Source organism: Sinocyclocheilus grahami, unplaced genomic scaffold (assembly GCF_001515645.1).
Source record: "Sinocyclocheilus grahami isolate Dianchi unplaced genomic scaffold, SAMN03320097.WGS_v1.1 scaffold59.1, whole genome shotgun sequence".
In the NCBI taxonomy this organism is placed as follows: Eukaryota; Metazoa; Chordata; class Actinopteri; order Cypriniformes; family Cyprinidae; genus Sinocyclocheilus; species Sinocyclocheilus grahami.
The window spans coordinates 606,069-628,694 of record NW_015505238.1 but is presented as its reverse complement, the minus strand read 5'-3'; the positions used below and the strand labels follow the sequence as shown (position 1 = coordinate 628,694).

The 22,626-nt window shown below is 37.4% G+C and overlaps 1 protein-coding gene across 1 annotated transcript in view; it reads right to left on the bottom strand.

The window, feature by feature from the left end:
• Positions 1 to 22,626, bottom strand: part of LOC107584397 (MAGUK p55 subfamily member 7-like) — a 166,697-nt gene that overhangs the window by 102,170 nt on the left and 41,901 nt on the right. The window contains exon 2 of the mRNA XM_016270999.1: positions 7,431 to 7,590. Coding sequence (XP_016126485.1) covers positions 7,431 to 7,467 — 37 coding nt within the window. The 5' untranslated portion in view covers positions 7,468 to 7,590. The remainder of the gene's footprint in view (positions 1 to 7,430; positions 7,591 to 22,626) is intronic.

Sequence of the window (22,626 nt, the reverse complement as noted above, 5' to 3'; positions counted from 1 at the left end):
CTCACAAGCTGTTTGAGACTGAGCTCGACTTGTGCGCTTCACTAATATAGATCAGTGGTGGCGCGCGCTTTTGGTGTAAGTGCGAAACCTGCGGGAATTACTAAAATAATGCGCAATACAAGCAATATTTAACCGGAGCGAATGAGACGCGTGTGAGAGAGAAGGGGTCGTCGGAGAGATGAGAGCGAGAATGCGCGGCTGATGTTATTGCCTGTGCCGCTGGTAACAAAACTGATCGCCTCAGAATCGGAAAGAAGTGAGACTGACCCACCTCTAGCTTCCACCCGCCGTTATTTCAGTATTTTACTTTAGATATGCTTTCATTTATGCAGTTTGGAATGCAGTACGCATAAGATGCACGAAACTCACGTACTGACAGACTTTCATGTGTGCTTTGTGTTTGATGTCCTGAAGCTCAATAGCGGCTGTGGTTAAATGCACTTGCATCTCCGAATACTTTTATACGAAATTGATGTAAACAGTCAGTTATGTTTTCAGAACAGGACAAAACATATGATATATCGATATTGTGCATTAGTGTGAATCGGTGTGAATGCAGCCTGTTAAAGCTGCCACTGTCTGTGATCTCATCAGTAATAATCAAACAGCAATAATGCAGAGGAAAAAATAAAAACCCATAACTGTCATTGTCTGTAAACTTTCGGGTAGCCTACTTAAACACTTATTTTTAAAATAAGTAATTATTTTAAAAAAGTAGCCTGCTTATATAATTTAAAAAAAAATTTAAGTAAAATTTGCACAAAATAAATTTGATATAAAATTTATATGAAAATGTATCCATGTGCAGTAATATTGAAAATTGAGAATGTGACGCATCGTAATATTGAGTTGAATTGAATCACTGACATGATAATCGTAATTGAATTGTATCGTTAAACCAGTGAAGATTCCCACCCCTATTTTTAAGATGACAGTACTGGCTTACAGAGATTCCAACTATAAACAAAAAGCATAGAAACTGCAATTTTGGTTAAAATGTAAAGTTGTAAAGATGTATTTGCACAGCAGAAGAATTAAATAGAAAAAAAATTTAGATAAAGAATCGTTTTGGAATCGGATCGTGACTCCCAGAATCGGAATGTGAAGTGCCTAAAGTTTCCCACCCCGATTATATAGCGCTTCGTGTACTGTTGTGCAATCATAAAAAAACAATCATGTGGGGGGGGTCTCTCCTCAACCATCAACAGTGTGCAGCATCCACCTGGATGATGCAAAGGCAGCCACAGTACAATGGCGCCAGTTCGCTCACCACACACCAGCTACAGGTGGAGAGGAGAAAGAGTGATAGAGCCAAATAAGTGGATGGGAATTATTATTAGGAGGCCATGATTGTCAAGGGCCAGTGGACAAAATTTAACACCCCTACTCTTTATGAGAAGTGCCATGGGATTTTTAATGAACATAGAGAGTCAGGACCTCGGTTTAACGTCTCATCAGAAAGACATTCTCTTCGCAAACAAGTCACAGGGCATACAGGTTATCTGCCAGAGCACCAGCTCCTGCATCAGCACTCATGTGAACACACATCAAAGACTGACACGGAAGAGAAAAAAAAAATTGTCGAATAAAGTCATTATTTTTGTTTTCTTCTTGCACAAAAAGTATACTCGTAGCTTCATAAAATTACAGTTGAACCACTGATGTCACATGGACTATTTTAAAGGCACAATATGTAAGTTTTCGCCACTAGAGGTCGCATTTTCAAATCAAAGGCGAAGCTAGATGAAGCTATGAAGGAGGATGTTCACGGTTTAGGGGGGGAAAAAAAGTGTTTTTTTTTTTTGTTTTTTTTTTACACAATTCAAAATTTTGGCCTCATTAAGGTTTTATGTTTTTGAAAACATCTCTTAAGCTCACCAAGATGGCATTTATTTGACAAAAAAAAAACACAGTAAATCCAGAATATTTTAATTTACAATAGCATTTTTATTTTAATGTATTTTAAAGTGCCATTTATTCTTTTGATGGCTAATCTGAATTTTCAGCAGCCATCACTCTAGTCTCCAGTTACACATGATCCTTTACAAATTATGCTGATTTGGTGCTCAACTTATGCAAAATTATAAATGTCTTAACTGGCGTGTTTGATCAATTTAATACATCCTTGCTGCATAAAACAAAATATTTATTTTGAATGACAATGTATATTGCGCAATTCTGTTCATTTGGTTCCTAAATTCCTAAGTCAGTCATTCTTGGGTCTTTTTTTTTTTCATTTCGGAGCCATGAAGTGCTTGTCAACATGTGGACACAGAAAAATTGGCTTTTTTGCTTCTTTTCTGATCTAGCTGCACAGTAGCCAAGGTCAAACCATCCCTCAACATGAGCATCTCTGGAGTCCAGAATATCTGTTATTTTACTGCGATTACACAGAACAGGAGGAAATGTGATCTTGAAAGCAGCCATCTGAACACCTGTAGAAAAGATTTGGTCCAATCACACACTGATTCCTTGTGACAGTACACATTTCATGTCTATATCAGAGCTCAATCACAGCAGAAAAATAACAGAGGACTACAACTGGCAAGTCTGAATTTAAAGTTGGATTTTTGAAACTATAGCTATTACACTGAAGAAGGGACAGGTCCCAATGTGGCCAAAATATCACATAACACTGGCCTCTTTTGACTAGGGCTAATATGTCACTCCCAGCAACACCCTACTGTGATAAAGACTTCTGCATACCTACGAAAATAAAGGTTTTGTTGCAACTGTGTATAAATATGTTCAGACACCTTTTTACATTCCAGCAACCACACCAGATTTTCAGATCCGTATGCATTCTGCTCGTCAACATCGACAGATATCTTTATCTTTTGAAAATGGAGATATAAAAATAAAATACAAATAAATGAAATTCCTTGTCCTTCTGCTTTTCTCCCTCTCCTTTCTCCTGCATTTGGTAAAATGAAATGGAAATTTTCATTCTGATGTAACTGGAAACAGGGAGCTATTCCAGTGGCAACAAATCCTTGTGTTACAGTTCTGTATCCCTGTGGCAGTAGAGAGAGAGAGAAAGAGATGGAAAAGAGGAGGATAAATGGCTGGAAATCGATAAAGTGCTCCCAAAGCGCATGCTGCTGCCGCTACTAACGTTCCTCTCTCCCTCCCTCTCTTTCGTTCTGTCCTCTGCTCCCAGATGCTCTACATTCTTGATATCAGAATGGAAAAATTTACTGTTAGCCGAGAAGAAATTTAATATGGCCATTCCTGTCATATCCCTCATTGCAGCCATATTCAGCCGGTGCTCTGCTGAAGCCATAAGAGAGACTCAGCACCTGAACGATAAACAATATGGAGCTCAATATGGATCTCATTATGCGCAATAGCATCATTACACCATACACTTGTTTCTGAACAGGGCTTATGGAAATAAGCGTATCCCCACACACACTAATCAAAAAACAATTCCAGTTTCAAGTAGAATACCTGCACAGATAGCTTCATGCATAAAACCTGTCACACACAAATTCATCTTCATTAGAGGAGGCTTATCTGCTAAAGAACTTCTGTCCTAAAAATTTCCCACGTGTCCCTTTTTGTCTCTCTCGAGCCTACATGGCGCTCTTCTCTTTTTAGTGATGCCTTCAGGAGAGTTTTCATAATTGGACGAGCAGGCCAGCCCAGAATAACACTGTAAAAATTAATATGGCTCATAAAAACCTGGTAGGGGGCTATGATGCTCCAATCAAAGGGCAGATTCAAAGTGATCAGGCTAACAGACTGTAGGGAAGGCAGGTGGGAGTGGAGCTCTGAGGACCAAACCACTCACTGAATGAGCTTTCCTTTCACCGCAGCTGAACTGAGAGGGAAAACAATGACAACTGGCTCCTCTGAACAACCACTCATGCTTCTGAAAATAAATAAATGACATTATATAAAAATAATATGAATGTGATAAAAATTAATGAATAAAAATCCAATTTCGCTAAATAAATACAAAGAAACTAATTTATTTTAAATGTATTCATTCATTTTAAATGCATTGCTTGTTTGAAATATTTCAAAAATAATATATTTAAAATAAATAAAATGATAAATAAAAAAATTGAAATTGAATTTAAATTTATTTAAAAATCTATTTGTTTATATTGGTTTATTTTACATACGTAAAATATATAATACAATTAATATAAATACAATACAATAAAATGTATTAAAAGGAAGAAAATCATAATAAATTAATCAAACAAAAAATATCATGATTCATGACTACGTATAACTGTAGTAGACTATGAGTTGAAGTGCACAGGATGATTGAGTTTGCAGTTTAGGCAAAGAGGAATTACAGTAATTTATCATATGACATCAACACCAGATTCTCGTTCTCTCACATACACATTTAACAGGTAGTGGGTGGATGGGTCTGTCAGCACAAGGACACCAAAGGGTAGTGAAATCAAATGCCACCAGGAAGCAAAACACCCACACAAAAAAACAGGATACATATGTTGGGGTAAAAGAACAGCATTTTATGTCCATACAGAGGAACGAGACTAGGACAGAACAGACACCGGGTGATGGAGAGCTTCAATGAGAGAGAACCAGAACAGAAAAAAAACAATAAAGATCCAGAAGAGCCAGAAACAAGCTAATAACTTGGTGGCAATCATCCTTGATCAATTTATAGTGGGCTTTGGTGATTAAATCTCAATTTCCTGCCTTATGAATGAAACATTTAAAGTGTGCAAGTGTGTGTGTGTGTGTGTGTATACACACACACACACGTGTATGAGAGAGAGAGCGAGAGAGAGAGGGGGTTTATGTCAGGTGTCCAACAACAGCATAGCAGCCAATAACACATCAAGAGCAGTGGCATAACGTTCCGGGCACCAGAGCCCTTGTGCACATCTTGACATGAGGTATGTAATGGTTCTAATCTATCAGATCCACAGTGGCTTACTGGGCTTTCAAAGTGTTCATTAAAAACTTGTTGGGCAAGACAGGATCATGCACAGCAGACGTAACCTAACCATACCAAATGTCTCCCAGCAACCTTGTGCTCGTCCATCAGACTTTTATACCCCAACTAGGTATTAGTTTCTAATGGATTACATTCACTTGGTAATCCCTTCTTTATACAGGAAATGAGACGGAGTGAGGGAAGTGGGCAGAGAAAAAAAAAAAAAAAAAAAGAGAAGAGAAGAGAAAGTGTGCATCTGAGTTGCATATTATATAGCAGTATGGACTCCAAACACCAAAAACACTTACATCAAAAAAAAAAAAAAATACTGACCCCAGTTTTTTTTTTAAAGGAAATTACTACTATTATTCTGCAAGGATGCATTAAATTGTTTAAAAGTGACAGAAAAGACATTTATAAATGCTGCTAAAGATTTTCATTTCATATAAATTCTGTTCTTTTGAACACTATTTAAAGAATCTTTAAAATCACGGATCACAGTTTCCAAAAAATATTAAGCAGCACAACAGTTTTCAACATTGATAATAATAAGTACAGTGCACAGCATAAATGAGTAAACCCCCTCTAAAACTTAAATTCAGCAATTACTCTTTACTTAGAAGACATGCTAGGGTTCTTTGGAGATGTAATGTTCCAACAAGTCCGCTTGATCAAGTACCAAAGAAGAATACCAAAATTATTCAGCAAAATAAGATTTTCTTATCAAAGTGATAAAATGTTGTGTTGCAAAAATGAGTACACCCTCCTGAAAGTTACTAAATCAATACAATTAAAAAAAAGAAAAAGTGTATAGGTTTAAGGCTATTTTTGATCAACAGGTAAGTATATTGAACCAAAACTTTTAAAGACAAGTAATTTCCTGACAATTAAAAGTGTTATATAGCCCACTGAATCATACTCTAGACTTAATGCTGGCAGCAGTGGAACCACTTGGGAGAGAACTGCCAGGTGACTTATTTCTTAGCATAAAAGAGAACAATGGTACAAGAGGAATACCAAATTATTGTTTTAAGTGTGAAAATATAGCAGAAGTAGCACCAACATTCAAAAACAATGGACTCTTCACTTTAAGTTTTCATTTAGTGAGGAGTGAATTTTTGCTAGAAAAAGAGCAGGAGAAATAATATGCAAGTGTCTCAGAGCCGGCAAAAGCTGTGAAAAGAGTGACACTATCTCAGAGTATGACGCAGCATGCAGAAGTGACATGCATGGTTGACATGCACTAGAATTACCTACTGTAGCCAAAGCAAAATAAACTAATTTAACCTCTTCCAAGGCCCATATTTACAAAATAGAGACTTCTGGGAATCCATACTCTGGTCTCAAGAGACCAATTCAATCATTTCAGGTCTAACAGCATCCAATATGTTCTGGTGTTGCTACAGGAGTACAGAGAGAAGTTCTTGGTACCCACAGTGACGTTCAGTTGTAGTAAAGCTTTTATATAGGGATGTATGAGTGCTGAAGGTGTGAGCAAGTTGTGCTTTATCAATGCTGGCATGAATTCACACACTACTGTGTGATGTAATACAAAAACTTGAAACCGATGCTACCCTCCCCTCTTTTCAGCATGACAATGAATATATTAATTCTCCCAAGGTGAAAATCCTTCAGTGGACATGTATTTCACTCAATCTTAACACTCTTGAGAAGCTGTGGGGGATTCTGTAGAGACGAGCTGAGCAACACTCCCCATTAAAGATCAGGGCATTTAAGGAGGTCGTCCTCCAGGAGTTAAACAGGACAGATGTGAAAATGTGTCATGAACTTGTACACTCAGTGCCAAGAAGGGTCAGAGCAGTATACTTTAAGTGCTTACGAAGTGACATACTAAGTACTAGAATATTATAAATTTTCTGAATTAAATCTAGGGTGTACTGATTTCTGCAATCCTTCATTTAAACAAAATTGGCTAATTTACTTAACTTACAGAAAATAGTCATATATTTTGTTGTTTTTATTAAGTATTAATAAAGTATTCAAAAGTAATATGTTTAAATTTAGCCATCTTTCCATGAATTATATTAGTGAACATTAAGAAAATACATCTTTTATATTTATTCAGAGGGGGTGTACTCATTTATGCTGTGCACTGTAAATGTTTTTTGTGCACCAAATCAGCATATTAGAAAGATTTCTGAATGAGCATGTGACACTGAAGACTGGAGTAATGGCTGCTGAAAATTCAGCTGTCATCACAGGAATAAATTACATTTTAAAATATATTCAAATAGAAAACAGTTATTTTCAATTGTAATATTTCACAATATTTGCATTTTTACTGTATTTTTGATCAAATAAATGCAATCTTGATAAGCATAAGAGGTTTCTTTTAAAAATATTTAAGTTGAAACACATTAGATGCGTTACTGAAGACACAATTTTACACTTGTTAATCATAAGCTGTCATTTGGCCATACTTGGCTGGTCAAACTAGAAGACCCTTACTGCCATACAATGAGGTATGAGGTGTAAGATGAGGTACCTATCTCACTGCCGGTTCTGGTGGAGAGGGCCGGCATGGTGACTGGCAAATCTGCTTCCTTTCAACTTCACAACGTTACCACAAAAATCCAGCAGCGTTGGGGCTGGCCGACTCGACCCCAGGAAGAGTCTGCAAATCCTTGGTTATGTCATTGGCAAATCTATAAAAGATAATAAAAGACATTTAGGCTATTAGTTGATAAAAAAAAAAAGATTAGGATATATTAAAATACAGAGGTTTAATTTAAGAATGCATGTATAAATAAAAGGTTTAAACAGGACAAGCCCTTCAAACGGAGCTTACGCTGTAATATCTAATGATTTCAAAGATGGAAGATGTGAGGCAAAGGAACAGAGGAAGCAGCAAAGAGACAGAGATACATTAGCCCCAAATGTTCCCGAAATCAATTCCAATTTCTGCTTTTTCCGTCTAGGGCCCTGTGTCTGCCCTGATCCGTGCCGCGGCACCGAAAGCACCTGAAACCTTCATATCACCCCAAAGACCTGTAACCAGTGGCCCGAAAGAACAAATGAAAAACTGGGAGATGGAAAGAGGAAGGTGGGGGCAACCATACTTGCTCTGCCTCTATATAGCTCACACAGTATCAGGTTTGTGGAACAAGAAACCGTATGGAGAGGAGAGAATAAAAAAATTAAAACACCTGATCGCAGTGATCCCTCTCTAGTGCTGGAGATTCAATCATATGCTGCTACGCGATAATCATAAAGAGCACTGCTGCCATCTAGTGGTGACATTACAGCTAATTACAGTTTACAAAGTGCAGCCATCAGGTGGATCTGCAATTTGAACCAAAAAGGACAGAAGAGGAGAATTGAGCATAGAGACTTGTTTAAGAGGTATAGTGATTTTACACACTTATATAAAAAAAACACAGACATGCTCTCCAGGTAACTGGCAAGAACACTGTAGAGATCAGATGCTACACACATCGCAAGCCCCCGCAAGATCAGAGACCGTTCAGAGACAATACACAAAAAAACAAAAACTTGGTCAGTTTGATACATTTCCCTCTCTATTGTTTGTTACATTATCCTTCACTCTCGATTTCCTCTGCAGACCCTTCTGTCGATCTTTCTGTCTCCCTGTAGTCTTGTAACTCCTGCCTGCGACTGGCTCACGGCAGTCGTGCTGTTATTAAACGCATGGCGTGTCATTGGTGTGCACATGCTGTTTTAAGAGCACACGCGCCTCGCTATTCCAATGTGCACAAGTGTGTTTATATGTCTGTAAACTTCATACAGTGAAAAAAGAAAAAGAAAAAGAAAAACTTTAGTCTTCCAGTCAATAAACACTTGGACTAATATTAATGCCGTGCTGCTTCTGACAGAATGAGCAAACCACTAACACACTTTTGCACTTAAACACAAGTCAAGGGCTAGGTGAGGATGAGGGGACTTATCACAAAGACACAGACATGCTCTCCAGGTAACTGGCAAGAACACTGTAGAGATCAGATGCTACACACATCGCAAGCCCCCGCAAGATCAGAGACAGTTCAGAGACAATACACAAAAAAACAAAAACTTGGTCAGTTTGATACATTTCCCTCTCTATTGTTTGTTACATTATCCTTCACTCTCGATTTCCTCTGCAGACCCTTCTGTCGATCTTTCTGTCTCCCTGTAGTCTTGTAACTCCTGCCTGCGACTGGCTCACGGCAGTCGTGCTGTTATTAAACGCATGGCGTGTCATTGGTGTGCACATGCTGTTTTAAGAGCACACGCGCCTCGCTATTCCAATGTGCACAAGTGTGTTTATATGTCTGTAAACTTCATACAGTGAAAAAAGAAAAAGAAAAAGAAAAACTTTAGTCTTCCAGTCAATAAACACTTGGACTAATATTAATGCCGTGCTGCTTCTGACAGAATGAGCAAACCACTAACACACTTTTGCACTTAAACACAAGTCAAGGGCTAGGTGAGGATGAGGGGACTTATCACAAAGTAGAAACTACATCAAACTATTAAGTTCAATATATATTAACAATATTTTTATTTTAAAGAATTTTTCCAAGTTCAATACAAGTTAACCTGTACCAATAGCAATTGCCACAATGAAAAAATACACACAACTATCAAAAATAAATAATAGTATGGCACTTACACTGGTCGTAAATTTCAAAGACTTTAAAGCAGAAATGTGAAAATATGCGAGTATGTGAGTATGTGTGAATATTATTTACAGTTTTAGTGTTTATGGCACTGCACTGTCATAGACACAGAAAAGGTTAGCATGCATCTTGTACTATTAAAACAGCACCCCTGCTCTGAGTTACAAGTCTATTTATTTATTTTTTGTGGCAAACAAGATTATGCCAAAAATGCTTTCAATTGAGCTTAACTTGTATTGAACCCAGAGCATTAATGGGTTATACATAGGGCTGGGCGATATAGCTAAAAAATTTATCAACGATATAATTTCATATCGTTCGGTATCGATAATTACCGTATTGGCCCGAATATAAGACGACCCCCCTTTTTCCAGATGTACCTTTTGGAAAAAGGCTTTTTAAAAACCAAATTTTTTTTTTCTCAGTAAAACACATTTTGTCTTCAATTATTATCATATTGCATATTTGTCCCCTTTTAATTTTTGTTTTGAAAGTATGGTAAAAACTGGTAAAATGTACCAACAATCACATTTTAAAAAAATATACACTTTTTGATATACCATAAAAGAAAAAAAAAGGTAGCCCATCTGAATTAGGAAATTTAGGCTATCCATCTAATAGTAGCCTACCAAAATCTTATTAACAGTAGAAATTAAATCTTACTGTAGTCTTCAAATCTGGGTACTGTCTTACGTTTTAAAATCACAAAGGGAGTTTGGTCCCATCAGGCTAACGTGACAGTCACGACTCTGCAGCTGTAAGCTTTTCTTTCCCTTTTGTTTTTACTCGCGATCTTTACAACACGCATAACATTACGTATTTCATGGCACACTCGTTTTATGCGTATTTGGCGTCACCTATTGTTGTGGGTGTATTATTGACATGTCAAAATCTAGACCCTGAATATAAGACGACCGCGTTTTTTCAGATGTATTTCCAAGAAAAAAACATCGTCTTATATTCGGGACAATACGGTACTGACATTTTTTATAACCTTTTTTAAAACCGAGCAATCGAACTTTTTTTTTTACAATTAACCACTGTATTTTTAAATTAACTACAGTTGAGACAAACAACAAATATTTTTGTTTTAACAGTCAAACACCATATACAAATTAAACAAATCTAATTTCTAATGTTTTATATGCAGATTAAATAGGTTAAACTTTTGGCTTGTTTCCCGAGGCCACAGGAGGGCACAATGAGCAAAATAATGCTGCACATTAAACAGTCCAGGCATGGAAATAACTGTCTATAAAAAAAAAAACGTGCATTACGTCTAAATTAACTCCTATATATCAAATATAATGTCATAAATTGCATAAATTATGAAAAAAAAAACGCATCATGCATTTATGCATTGCTTAATCCAAAGAGCCGAATCGCCCATCACACAGATTGCCTTTAAAAACATATGAGACGCAGTGAAAAGGAATAAACCTCCACAAATTCGTGACGTGATTTCTAAAAGTTTAAACTGTTTTAACTTTGCATGGCTTTCTATAAATCTCGTGTGACGCGAGTGCAGCAGTTATATTTGTCCGTCTAGAAAATGCGCTGAATATGCGTCCTGTGTGAATGTCACTTACATCATCATCAACGCATCTCGTGCTCCACTGATGACGCTCCCTGACGCACACCTAACATTCATTGTAATATTTTTGCCTTCAAATGCAAATGTTTATTTTAAATTCGACCAATATTCTTTTGTTTTTTTTTATTCACAATCTCCTCATCACAGGCAGGCAAAGCACTCATGTTCGTGTGTGCTGTCTGCGTCACTCATAGCACGTGCCTATATCGTGCACTATCAAATTTTTTTTTAATATCGTTAAAGAAGGTGTACCGATAAATATCGATACCGTTTTATCGCCCAGGCCTAGTTATACATATGGCAAAAGAGAAATTGTCATTTTGCCTTTAAGGCTACATTTATTACTGGCATGCAGCTGTACAGTTTAAGCCATTCTCCACAGACCACAAGAGAAATGTCAGGACTTTATCAGTCATTAAAAAAAATGAGTAATTATTTTAGGTAATTGATATGGGCTCTAATATACTTGAACATCACTGCTTCATAGAGAATATGTGAATCACTAAATCAAGGGCACCAGGAGATCATTGAATCATCTGCAGGTGCATTAAGAGTCTTTTAGATCAGTAAATCAAGAGAATTACAGCATTTATGCTGAGCTGAATGAGCCTCTAAAGCTCTAAAGATGATGTACTGGAAAAATGAATTATGACGAAGGGCTACTGGAAACGTGTGCAACGTCAGTGCTGTAATAAGAGCAGGTAAGGGCTAAATTCATTGGTTGCATTTTTTACTGCTGAAATGTCATCTGAATGGACCCATATATTGTGTATATTCTGCATTTTGTGGGATGTATATTTAGAACTTAAACCTTGTTTTTTTTATGTTTTTCACACATAACCTTTCTCACGGTTTATCTCATGCTCACACACATCAGGTTTTCTGAAATTAAGGTCATAAAGGCCTAGTAGAACTTTATCCATAAAACACACATACCTGTTTTATATGGAAAACTACAAAACGCTTCCCTGACTTCATACAATGAACCATTGGGAACACAATAAATTGCCACGTTCCAGTAACGCATCATAAGGCACTCTGACTGTGAGTGTGTCTGCTAAAACTATAATAAAATGAAGTCACTTGGATAGGAGCTTATCTGTTGCTATGTTGGGCTCAAGGGGTCAGTAGTTGGCTGGTTGTATTCGGCAGTTATCCCCTGCTGGAAGATCTTACACCATTATGCTGGCAAACAGCATATTTAACTATTGACATATCAAAAGTATGAGCGTATTCTGATCAAACCATTTCTATAAGAAGTATATAAATGGGGGGGGGGGGAATCATTAAGTGGATGTATAATCAGTTTTTTTTGTAGATTTTAACAGACTTGTATCTTTGCTTGTCTGCTGGAGTGGGTTCATATGCATGAGGTCGAGGTTTGTCTGGTTAGCATGGCCCTATTAAACATCTTTCTCATCTTTATTATTGGGCATTTTTCTCCATTGCAGGCTTTTTATTTTTTAAGCCGTCTATTCTGAAATACACCTCTTTTAATATTTCATTACAGTAAAAAGTTGCACCTGCTCCTAACAATGTTTTGAGAATGTCAAAAACCCACAGTTTTTACACTCTTCTGGGTGGCTTAATCATAGTGCTCTAAACTACAGTATAATATGAAGCTAAGATAGGAGAAAGTGCATTAACATCAAAAAAACTTAACACATCAACTGTGTTTCTAAATCTGCTTTCGTACATTAATTCAGTCTGCACATGCTGTATATCAGCTCACAACTTAACACCTGCCTACTGACAACACACACACACACCCACCCACGCATACACACCCACATACCTGAACAACAGGAATAACGTGTTTCTACAAGTGTTTTTTTTTTCAGTCGTAACAATCTGATGAGAGTAAAAGATAGGGGAAAAAAGAGGCATTAAAAATTAGGGAATCATTTTCAGCACAGCAATGCTGTATAATGCAACATTTCTTATGTTTTTTTTAAAGAAAACATTTATTATTTTTAATGTTAATATTTAGATCACAAAATTATAAACCTTTTTTTTTTTTTTGTGGGGCCAGTGGAGTTTTTGTTAGGGCAAGAAAAAAAATTACATAAAAATAAATAATTAAATAACCAAAGCAGAAGAAGAATCCTTAATGTTTGAGTCTTATAAAGCAAAGATATATGCTTACACATTGTAACCACCAGGTGGAGATATACCATAAATCTACATTTACAAATTCATGCACTCAAACATAAAAAAAGTGTACCACATAGTTAAAGAGAAGTTAACATGCGTTCATTAATTTAATGCAAAACCTTTAAAACAAAAAAATCAAAACCTCATTCTAGAAAGCATGTATGAATGTGCTGTTTTGTATCCAAATCATAATCACTTTCAAGTTATTCTATAAACAAACATACTGAAGGTCAATCAAAGTCTAAACAAAGAAATGGTTCAATAGTTTCAGCTAGCTCAAAGTTCATTTCTACTAGGCCTTGTTGTGGACATGGTTAGAAGTGTGTGTGCGCCATCAAAGGTGCATTTGAGATTTGGAGCATTGTAAGAGTCATTAAGGTGATGATTGGGGGTGTTTGTGTGAGAACAACAGCCCCATTCCTTCAATGAGAGTTGGGTTGAGTATTGTGTGTGACCATCTCTATGGGCCCTCAGAGGCTGTGTGGAGTCATTAGGAGATGAATGATTTATTTAGGGCTCTTTTTGGAGGACAGCTTCCAGAGGCACTCTACCACCCCACCACACATCAGCGCTCACTCTATTCATTCATCTGTGGATTGGCACAGACACACAGACACAACCAGACGGTACACCACATGTGGATGAAAGCTTGACGCACACACCGTTGTCGAGAAAGTTACAATAACATTAAAAGTGAAGCAGTGACCCACGTGATTGAGCGCATTTGACTTGAGGGAATCAGCTACTTTGGCTGATTACTCCACACTACCTCATCTGAATATCACCACTAGTGGTCGACCGATATATCGCCAAGGCCGATATATCGGGCGATATTTGGCATTTTTCAAATATCGGCATGAGCTGAGATGTTTTTCTGTTTGGCCGATGCGTTCAGGCGGGACTTTTATTTTGACGGCGCTGAGCGCGGCAGCACCTGATCACACAGTGCTCACATGCTCCCTCTTGTTTGCCGTCGTTAACAGTTCTGTCTAATACGAACAGAAGTCTAATAATCAGATAGAAAGGAAATTAAAATGTATACAAAGTATTATATTATTAGTAATAGAAAGGCAAACATTATAATACTTTCTCGTTTGCCGTCAGCATTCAGCAAATACGCATTACACCACAAACCTTGCAAACTTAGTCGAATCCAGCTGTGAGATCTTGTGAAGTGTGCATTTGTATCCTGCATGATCGCGTGTTCTCTGCGTGACGGTCGGTCTGTGAGAATTGAATGCGGACAGGAAGAGAGTTCGGCTTCACTGAAGACGCGCAATCGTAAACTCATGATTTCAAATTATGCTGCGCTTTATGCATTTGCCCACTGTCATATTCATGTAATTTTCACTGTGTGCTATATGTAAAATGAGTGTTACCTTGGCTTTGTTTGAAAAAATGATTCCCAATGCACACAAACTTCCCAGAATACTGAGTGCCCTGTTGGTTACAATGTTTACTTCCTTTTTAATTATATTTTTATTAAATATTTATTTATGAAAAATACTGTGCCATCTTAAGTATACATATGTTTATTTTACACATTTATTTTTTTATCCATTTTCAAATGATTTCAAATTTCTTACATATTAATTTAAATAAATACAATTATATCGGCTTTTTATCAGCCATCGGCCACCCTGCTTTCCAAGATATCGGCATCTGCTGTCAAAAAACATATCGGTCGACCACTAATCACCACAAGCATGCCGTGTAATGATTTGGAAAAAGGTGGCAAGCAAGTTACAACACTGCTGTTGACAGAAGACTTTTTTGGGGGGAAAATTTATTAATTAAATTAATTTCTATTAATTTCAATTTTTTTAATTGAAATTAATAGAATTTTTTAAAGATGTCTCATCCACAATATGGCAGAATTTAAGCGAGGTTCAGACTACACGATTTTAGCCCAATTTTGGCACGATCTGCATGACGTAAGGTGTCATGGAAATTCGTAAACAACAATGGGCGTCGAAATGCGAGATTCAATCTTTCATCTTGTGTAGTGTGTCATAGTGGACGACAACCAATGTCACATCTGTGACACTTCACGAAGTCAACAGAAAGACTAGCATGTCTAATTTTTTTCCGTCCTCTACGATGAGTTCTGTCATATATGTGACACAGGCCTATAGGAGCAGAAAAGTGCCTTCGTACATGCTTTCAAAGAAGCCAAAACGACAGAGACAACAGCATCGGTCCTGCTAGGTGGAATTTTACAATGGAGGATTTAAATGTTTGTGGCGCTAATGCAATAATACTCCTGAATTTATGATGGTTCCTCGAGGGACTACTGCAACAAAAGTGAAAAAGGTCAAAAACTATTTTACCTCAGTTCTCTTTGACAGTTCATACTGTCCTCTTCACACAATCCAGATTTGTGTCCACTGTCTGGTTTTCCTTCTTTTTTGGGGCTTTTCTGACAGCAAAACATGCGGTTTCCAAGCTATTGTTTGTTTACGCTCATGTCACCTGTCTAGTCCCATCGTATCGATGCCAGCACGCACGTCGTTAAAGATAGTAATGGATGAATAGTCAGGTAGCAACATGTAGTCTGACGTGTTTATTGTTCACGACAAGATTTTTCAGAGTCAAAAATCGCATAATCTGACACTGTCATAACCGACAAAAAAAACTGAAGTTTGAACCAGGCTTTACTTGATCAAAAAAATGAATATCACTTCATCTGTTTATTTTTTATATAATTGGCCATGTACATGCAGTAAAGTTTAAGGAGTGACAACTGCTAAAAACTGTTGTGTATCACACATGCTTAAAATCTTCTACTTTTGACCAAAGTAATATTACATCAATTTTTATCTAAACCTCCATCAACAGAGTCATCGTATTTATGTTTGGAGGGCTGCTTTGCAGAGCACACTCTTGAGGTGTAGCCATGTCCACTTATTATAAGCGACAATTAAGCATCTTTGGGCTTGTTGTTTGGACTTGGCTCATAAAGTTCTTAACTTCAGTTTATGGAGGTAATAAAGTAGGCAGGTGCAGATGGATATTTGGTATGTGGCTTAGCGTATTTCTGAAGTTTATCAAGGGTTTGTTCTTATTTGCTGTGTTTGTTTCTAGCAAATCTGTATCTGGCAAAACTGAGTCAAAACATACCTCAGTTTTACATGAATAAATCTTTTTTTGTTTTTAAATCACAAACAATCACAGGTCAATGTGTCTTATAACAGTAAGACTCTGACATGCTGCAAACACAAGGCAGGACATCATTTTGATGGCAGAAACACAGATGGTTGCGACATGTGTGGACGAAACGCAAGGGAATTTCTACAGCTGTTTTGTGACTAACAGAGCTGCCACACAAATTTTGGACCTTTTATTACTATTCTGCTCACACTTATTGACTATTCAGAAGGAGAGTGTACATGTCATGCAATTAGTAAGTGAAACATGACGTTTGGGATTTCTCTCTTTAACCTCAAGTTAATACTGTGAGCTCAACAGTCATTTCCCATCACACACACACTAGAGCCCTCAGGCTAATCCACATGCCAAGCCTCTTAGCATGAAAACAAACAATGGCAGCAGGCCGTGCGGAGCGCTTTCTCAGGACAAATGCAAGACCCACTCTCTGATCGATGAGATGATCCACACTGTAACCGATTTTTGTCATTTGTAATATGTACAGTAAGATACTGTAAAATGTGTATACAGTATTTTACTGTAAACCGCAAAGGATTATGGGAAAATATACGGTCACTACTGTATTTACTCACTACTGTAAATAAATTTAAATAAATTTACAGTAGTGAACTTGCCCGCGAAAAACTGACCAATGGCAAGGGAGTTCTTTTTTGACTGTTTGGTGGAAGTGGCCGTAAAAGGACAAAAGAGAAATGCACCGTTAACTCGACAAAAGGCTAGTACATTATTTCTGTTTTATGCAAAACTGCGATATTTTAAGATGTTTTCACTTGTTAACAGCAAACTAACATTATTCATCGTGTCATTTTTCATGTTGGGAGTTGGAGCCTTTTTTTCTGACTGACGGCCGGAATGCCGCCAAAAGGCTGATAACATCAACTGGTGAGTAAGTTAAGGTCACCTATTAGTCAAAATAAACCTTAGTTAAACCGAGAAACACGTTTGTACGTTTTGCTGCCCTTTAATGCAAGTTAGCTCCTCTGACGAGTCGTTATTTAACCTTAACAGCTAATTAACGTGAAATACTGAGGTAATGTGCGTTAGGCAAACCACTGTTTCAGTGGAGATTTTAAAAAGTATTTTCTAATACTTCTTTTGTTTGTTATTTTCAGATTTCTAGTCTGGATGTAGTCTGCAACGTCGGAGGTGTATTTTGGATCATCTTCTTGTGAATGCCATAGTACCGATGATAACATCAACTGGTAAGTTAATAATGTCAGTTAGCCAAAGTTAACTAACTTAGTTGAACAAAGAGAAGCATAGTAAGTTATCTTCTCTACCTCTTTAAATCGCAAGTAAGGTAATTCTCTTCAAATGCTATTTAAGTCAGAAAGTGTGTACCAATGTTGTATGTAACTTTAGAGACGGTCCCTAAATTCAGTGACAGACGTAACGTTAACATAAAACAGCGAGCTAACAACCTACTGAGGAAAACCGAGTTAAGAAACACCACTGTTAAGAACAACTTTTGTAGGGGCGCTCCGATTGATCGGCTACCGATCATAATCGGCCGATAATCGCTTTGGGATGATTGATCGGCGGTCTCTAAAAGGCCGATCTAAAAAAAAAAAAACGATCTCAAGCTGATGACGCTGTTGTGAGAGGATTGGGTTCCCACTCTTTCATGAACACCAGATTCAAGGACTTTTTAAAGCACCATTTAACATGTGCCTTTTCTTCTCCACCTGTTTTTTTTCTGACCCCACTGACCCAATGAGCATTTTGCTGACCAATGGTCATGCTCAGTCGGAGTTAAATCTCTTTTTTGGCTCATTTCATCCGTAAAAGAAAACCTGCCTAATAATTCTGCACACCTTAAGGAGTTTTTCATTTCCAGCCTTCAAGGACAATTATATATCACTTCTAAATGATTAAATACAAAAATAATAGTAGTTATTTAGATTGATGTGGTTTGGAATTGGTCAAATGTGCTTGGAAAAAAATATGATCAGAATACAGTGCGTGCATAAATATTAGGCATGTTGATAAGATGTGCTCCCTTTACACAGTGCGCGCGTGATCGCGAAATCAAAAGTGAACAGAGCGCTAATTCAAATGCGATTTCAGTACCCCGCATATTGATAGCGGCTCCCTGATGTGCGAAAATTATGGGGTTAAAGAAAAAAAAAATCCTTTGACTGAATTTTTCCTCGGCCAAACCCCATTCCACAGCCATACCTGTCACACACCCAGTTTAAGAGCAGTGTTTTTCTTCTTGCAATTAGGAGCGCTTGTCCTCCTAATTAAAAAAAAATTTAGGAGCACCTTCTAATCAACAATAAATACGAGCTGACAAGTGATTTCAGGGGCGTTTTCTTTTTACCTTTGTAAATGCATTTTTCTAATTTTATTAAATGTATGCTGTGTTTCCTAGGATTTTTTCTAGCTGTGGTGGCAGGACTATTTCCCATAGACCACGCCCCCTCCCCACCAAAGAATCGTGCACTCAGAATTGAATTTATTTTAACTAAAAAAAGGCAAGTAAATAGTAAATAATAAAATAAGAACAAATAAATTAATGACAATCAATAGCACAAACAAAAACAATAACAAGAAATGTTTTCAGTTAGGTCTAACTATAATCTACTCAACTGTAAAATAACTTATTTTACCTTTGTAATGGCAAATTCAAAAATGTATGTTTATAAGCTTTTTAAAAGTTCTATTTAAAAAATATATAAGTAGAATAAGACATAAGTTAGCAATCATATGAAATTAGTATGAATACAAAATTAATTACAGAGGTGGCACAGAAGAACACAAAAGTGGCTTGTAGGTACATTTTCAGATGTTTAATGATTCTCGTTATACTGTTTTATGAATGTTTTAAATATAAAATTGGGAATACAGAAATATTAGATGATTTAAATAACTGAAATTATATCTAAAAATGAAACTGAAACCGCCAGCAGGTGGCGGCAAGTCACTGATTTTGATCACTGAATCATTCATTCAATTGATTCGTTTGAACAGCTGATTGAAACAAGTCTTTATGAATGGATAATCATGAATCACTGACTCACTAGATTCGTTCAAAAACGCACTTTCATTGAATGAATTAAACACCGCTGTGTTTGCAGGGCTGAGCTGTTACTTTATTTGGAACTATTTTCGTTGATGAAATAGAGCAAAATCAGGCAGTAGCCTACTTGTTTATTGAACTGTTGTATTAAACCAATATCACATTGACAAACTCCTTTAATAATTATTAAAAGCCATCACTCTCCTTATCGCGATCTGTGGGCGCACAGAAAATGAGAGCGCGCGAGTGAGTTCTCAAAGACTCTAAAGCACGTGCAAATGATACGTTCCGTCATCTGTCATCGTGTTATTAGCGCGGAACCTGCGGGAATTAGTAGAATTGTTATTAATAGCCTCAATCCCGCAGCGAAATTCAAGTCCTGCTCTGTGTTCTCTGCTAATAACCCGACTGTGAATTATGCGAGCGGCGTTATGTTGTCAGTGAGAAGCTGCAGCCATGGCGGGGAGGATTTTTGGTACAACAACAACAACAATGCACTACATGTTTCTTCTCCCCTCATTTTTTCCAATTGACGGAAATCCGTCATAGCGACGGAAAACTTTAATCCCTGTATATACAATATTAGAATGTTTGCTGGAGCGGCACACACAGGTTGCGGGAGTGGGCGGTAATAGTCAGAAATTCAGCGGGAGCGGGCTTAAGAAAACGGTTCCGCTCAGGGCTCTAGGCTGCGCATCAACACACACGCTAAGTTTTTTTCCGCGCTACCCCGTCTCCACCCCAATCATTAGTGCCGTTTCATTCTTTGACAGAACATATAGGACAATTTTTTAAATATCGCCATAAACAAAATGTATTTCAAATTTAATTCAAGCACTTTCAAGGACCTATGTTTGTTTTCAAGTACTTTCCAGGCCTTGAATCCATGTGTCTGAAATTCAAGTACTTTCAAGAAGTGTGGGAACCCAGGGTTTGGCACGACATGCAGCGTCACCGTCTCAGTCTCTGTCCGGCGCGGGTGAAAAAATGATAATGCTGAAGGTGAGGCACTTACCTTCATATTTCTTCATTAAATAACTTACAAAGTAATTCGAAAACCTTGTGTGACACGTAATTTCACAAACAGCGTGAGTGAATCACCGCGCGCTCTATTTTTCTCTCTCAAAATACGCAAATGGCTTCAAATCACCACACCACGTCTGTCTATAAGCGAGCTGCATGCTGCACAGTTGACACAGGAATTGTCACTTGCACAATCGAGGCAGTGTCACATCGTCACTAAAGTTTATACAACTAAAGTTTTTGCATTACGTTTTAATTATTGTCAGTGTTTAACCATTCAGTGTTCACGCGCTCTCCTGTAGACCGTGTGCTCATGCACACTTGCAGCGCACACACATAATCCCAGGTTCACATTACTCTGTTTGCAGTGCGTGGTATGTGGTGCATATTTTTCCCGCGCTCATGTTGACGGATTAAAGCATTCACACTGCACACGGTTGAGGTCCGGCAGTGCATTCAGGAGCGGTGTGTCTGCAGCAGTGCAGAGATCGTTTCCGCACCGAGTCGATTTTTGCTGTGATACACGCGCTGAATTAAAGTAACAGCGCATTGTTTGCAGTACATATGAAAACGAAAATGTAGCAATTGCTCCATGCTCATAATTAAAGTACACCATCTTTCACAGTCAACACACATGGCTTGTTGGCTAGTTTTAAAGGAAAAGAGCACTTTTAGATAAACAAGATAGATGGCAGGTATGAAAACAAAGTTCTTTATGAACCGCAGGATTGCATTTAATAAAGATTTCAATGCAAAAGAAAAGGCAGTAGAGCTGACTATTTCGGCCAATGGTAAGAGTTTGTGATAACGTAAGAAAAGTAGTTTAAATGTTTTGCCACTTGCTTGAGCAACTTAATATATAAATCTAGAAGTAAATGCAAAAGTAAAAAGCATTGAATAATGTGTTGCTTATATTTATTGTGTTTAAACATGTCTGTGAAAGATTGTATTACTGTACTGTGTAAAAAAAGAATTGCAATGCTGAAAAAGCATTTTCAGTGACAATGATTGGATTTGAAATCAAAATAATGGAATGATTATAATGTTGGAATACATGTGTTTGTGGTAAACAGCCACGGATCAGTAGCGGACTCCTGTGTGAAAGCTGCTTCTCCTCTCACAAGAGACACCTAAGAGGGGAATTCCCCCCATTTTCAAAAATGAAATTCAGGCCCTGAATAAATGTCTAAAAATCCTGATTGAAGTATTACTATAAATAGTTATAAATTATAAAAAGGCGGCTTTAAAAAGATCGGTATCGGTGATCGGTATCGGCAGATACTACTTTCTGTGATCGGCGATCGGCCTCAAAAATCATGATCGGAGCACCCCTAATCTTTTGTATTTTATTTTCAAGTTTGTGGTCATGTCTGCATCAGAGGTGTATTGGAGTCTTGTGATTGCAGTCGTAGCGGTGCTAACAACAGGTGAGCTTCCATCAGCTTAACTAACGTTAATGTTACTAAATTAGCCAAATTAGCCTCTAGCTGCTGTTCTCCACTAACTCGCAGAACAGGTTGACTTTTTAAAGAGAGGAACATGCTAGCACATGTTGAATAAACGGGAGCACTGCACGTTTCAAAACCCGGTGCGGGTGTTTTTATATCACTGTATTTCTGAAGGAAACCGACTGTCTTCAGACAATTTTGGATGTCATTTTTATTTCTTCTTGCATGTAATGTCTGATGAAGCAGCGTTTGTGTGAGTGGAGCGCTGCTTTGTGTACCGCGTTACCGGAGAAACCTTGATCTCTACCACTCCAACAGCGCCTCCTGCTGGCAGAGAATGAGTTTGCATATATATGCCACCACAAATAGAATGCAAGTCTGTGGAAAACACTGTAATATTATTTATTATATATATATATATATATATATATATATATATATATATATATATATATATATGCGTTTGTGTGAGTGGAGCGCTGCTTTGTGTACCGCGTTACCGGAGAAACCTTGATCTCTACCACTCCAACAGCGCCTCCTGCTGGCAGAGAAGCAGAGAATGTATATATGCCACCACAAATAGAATGCAAGTCTGTGGAAAACACTGTAATATTATTTATTATATATATATATATATATATATATATATATATATA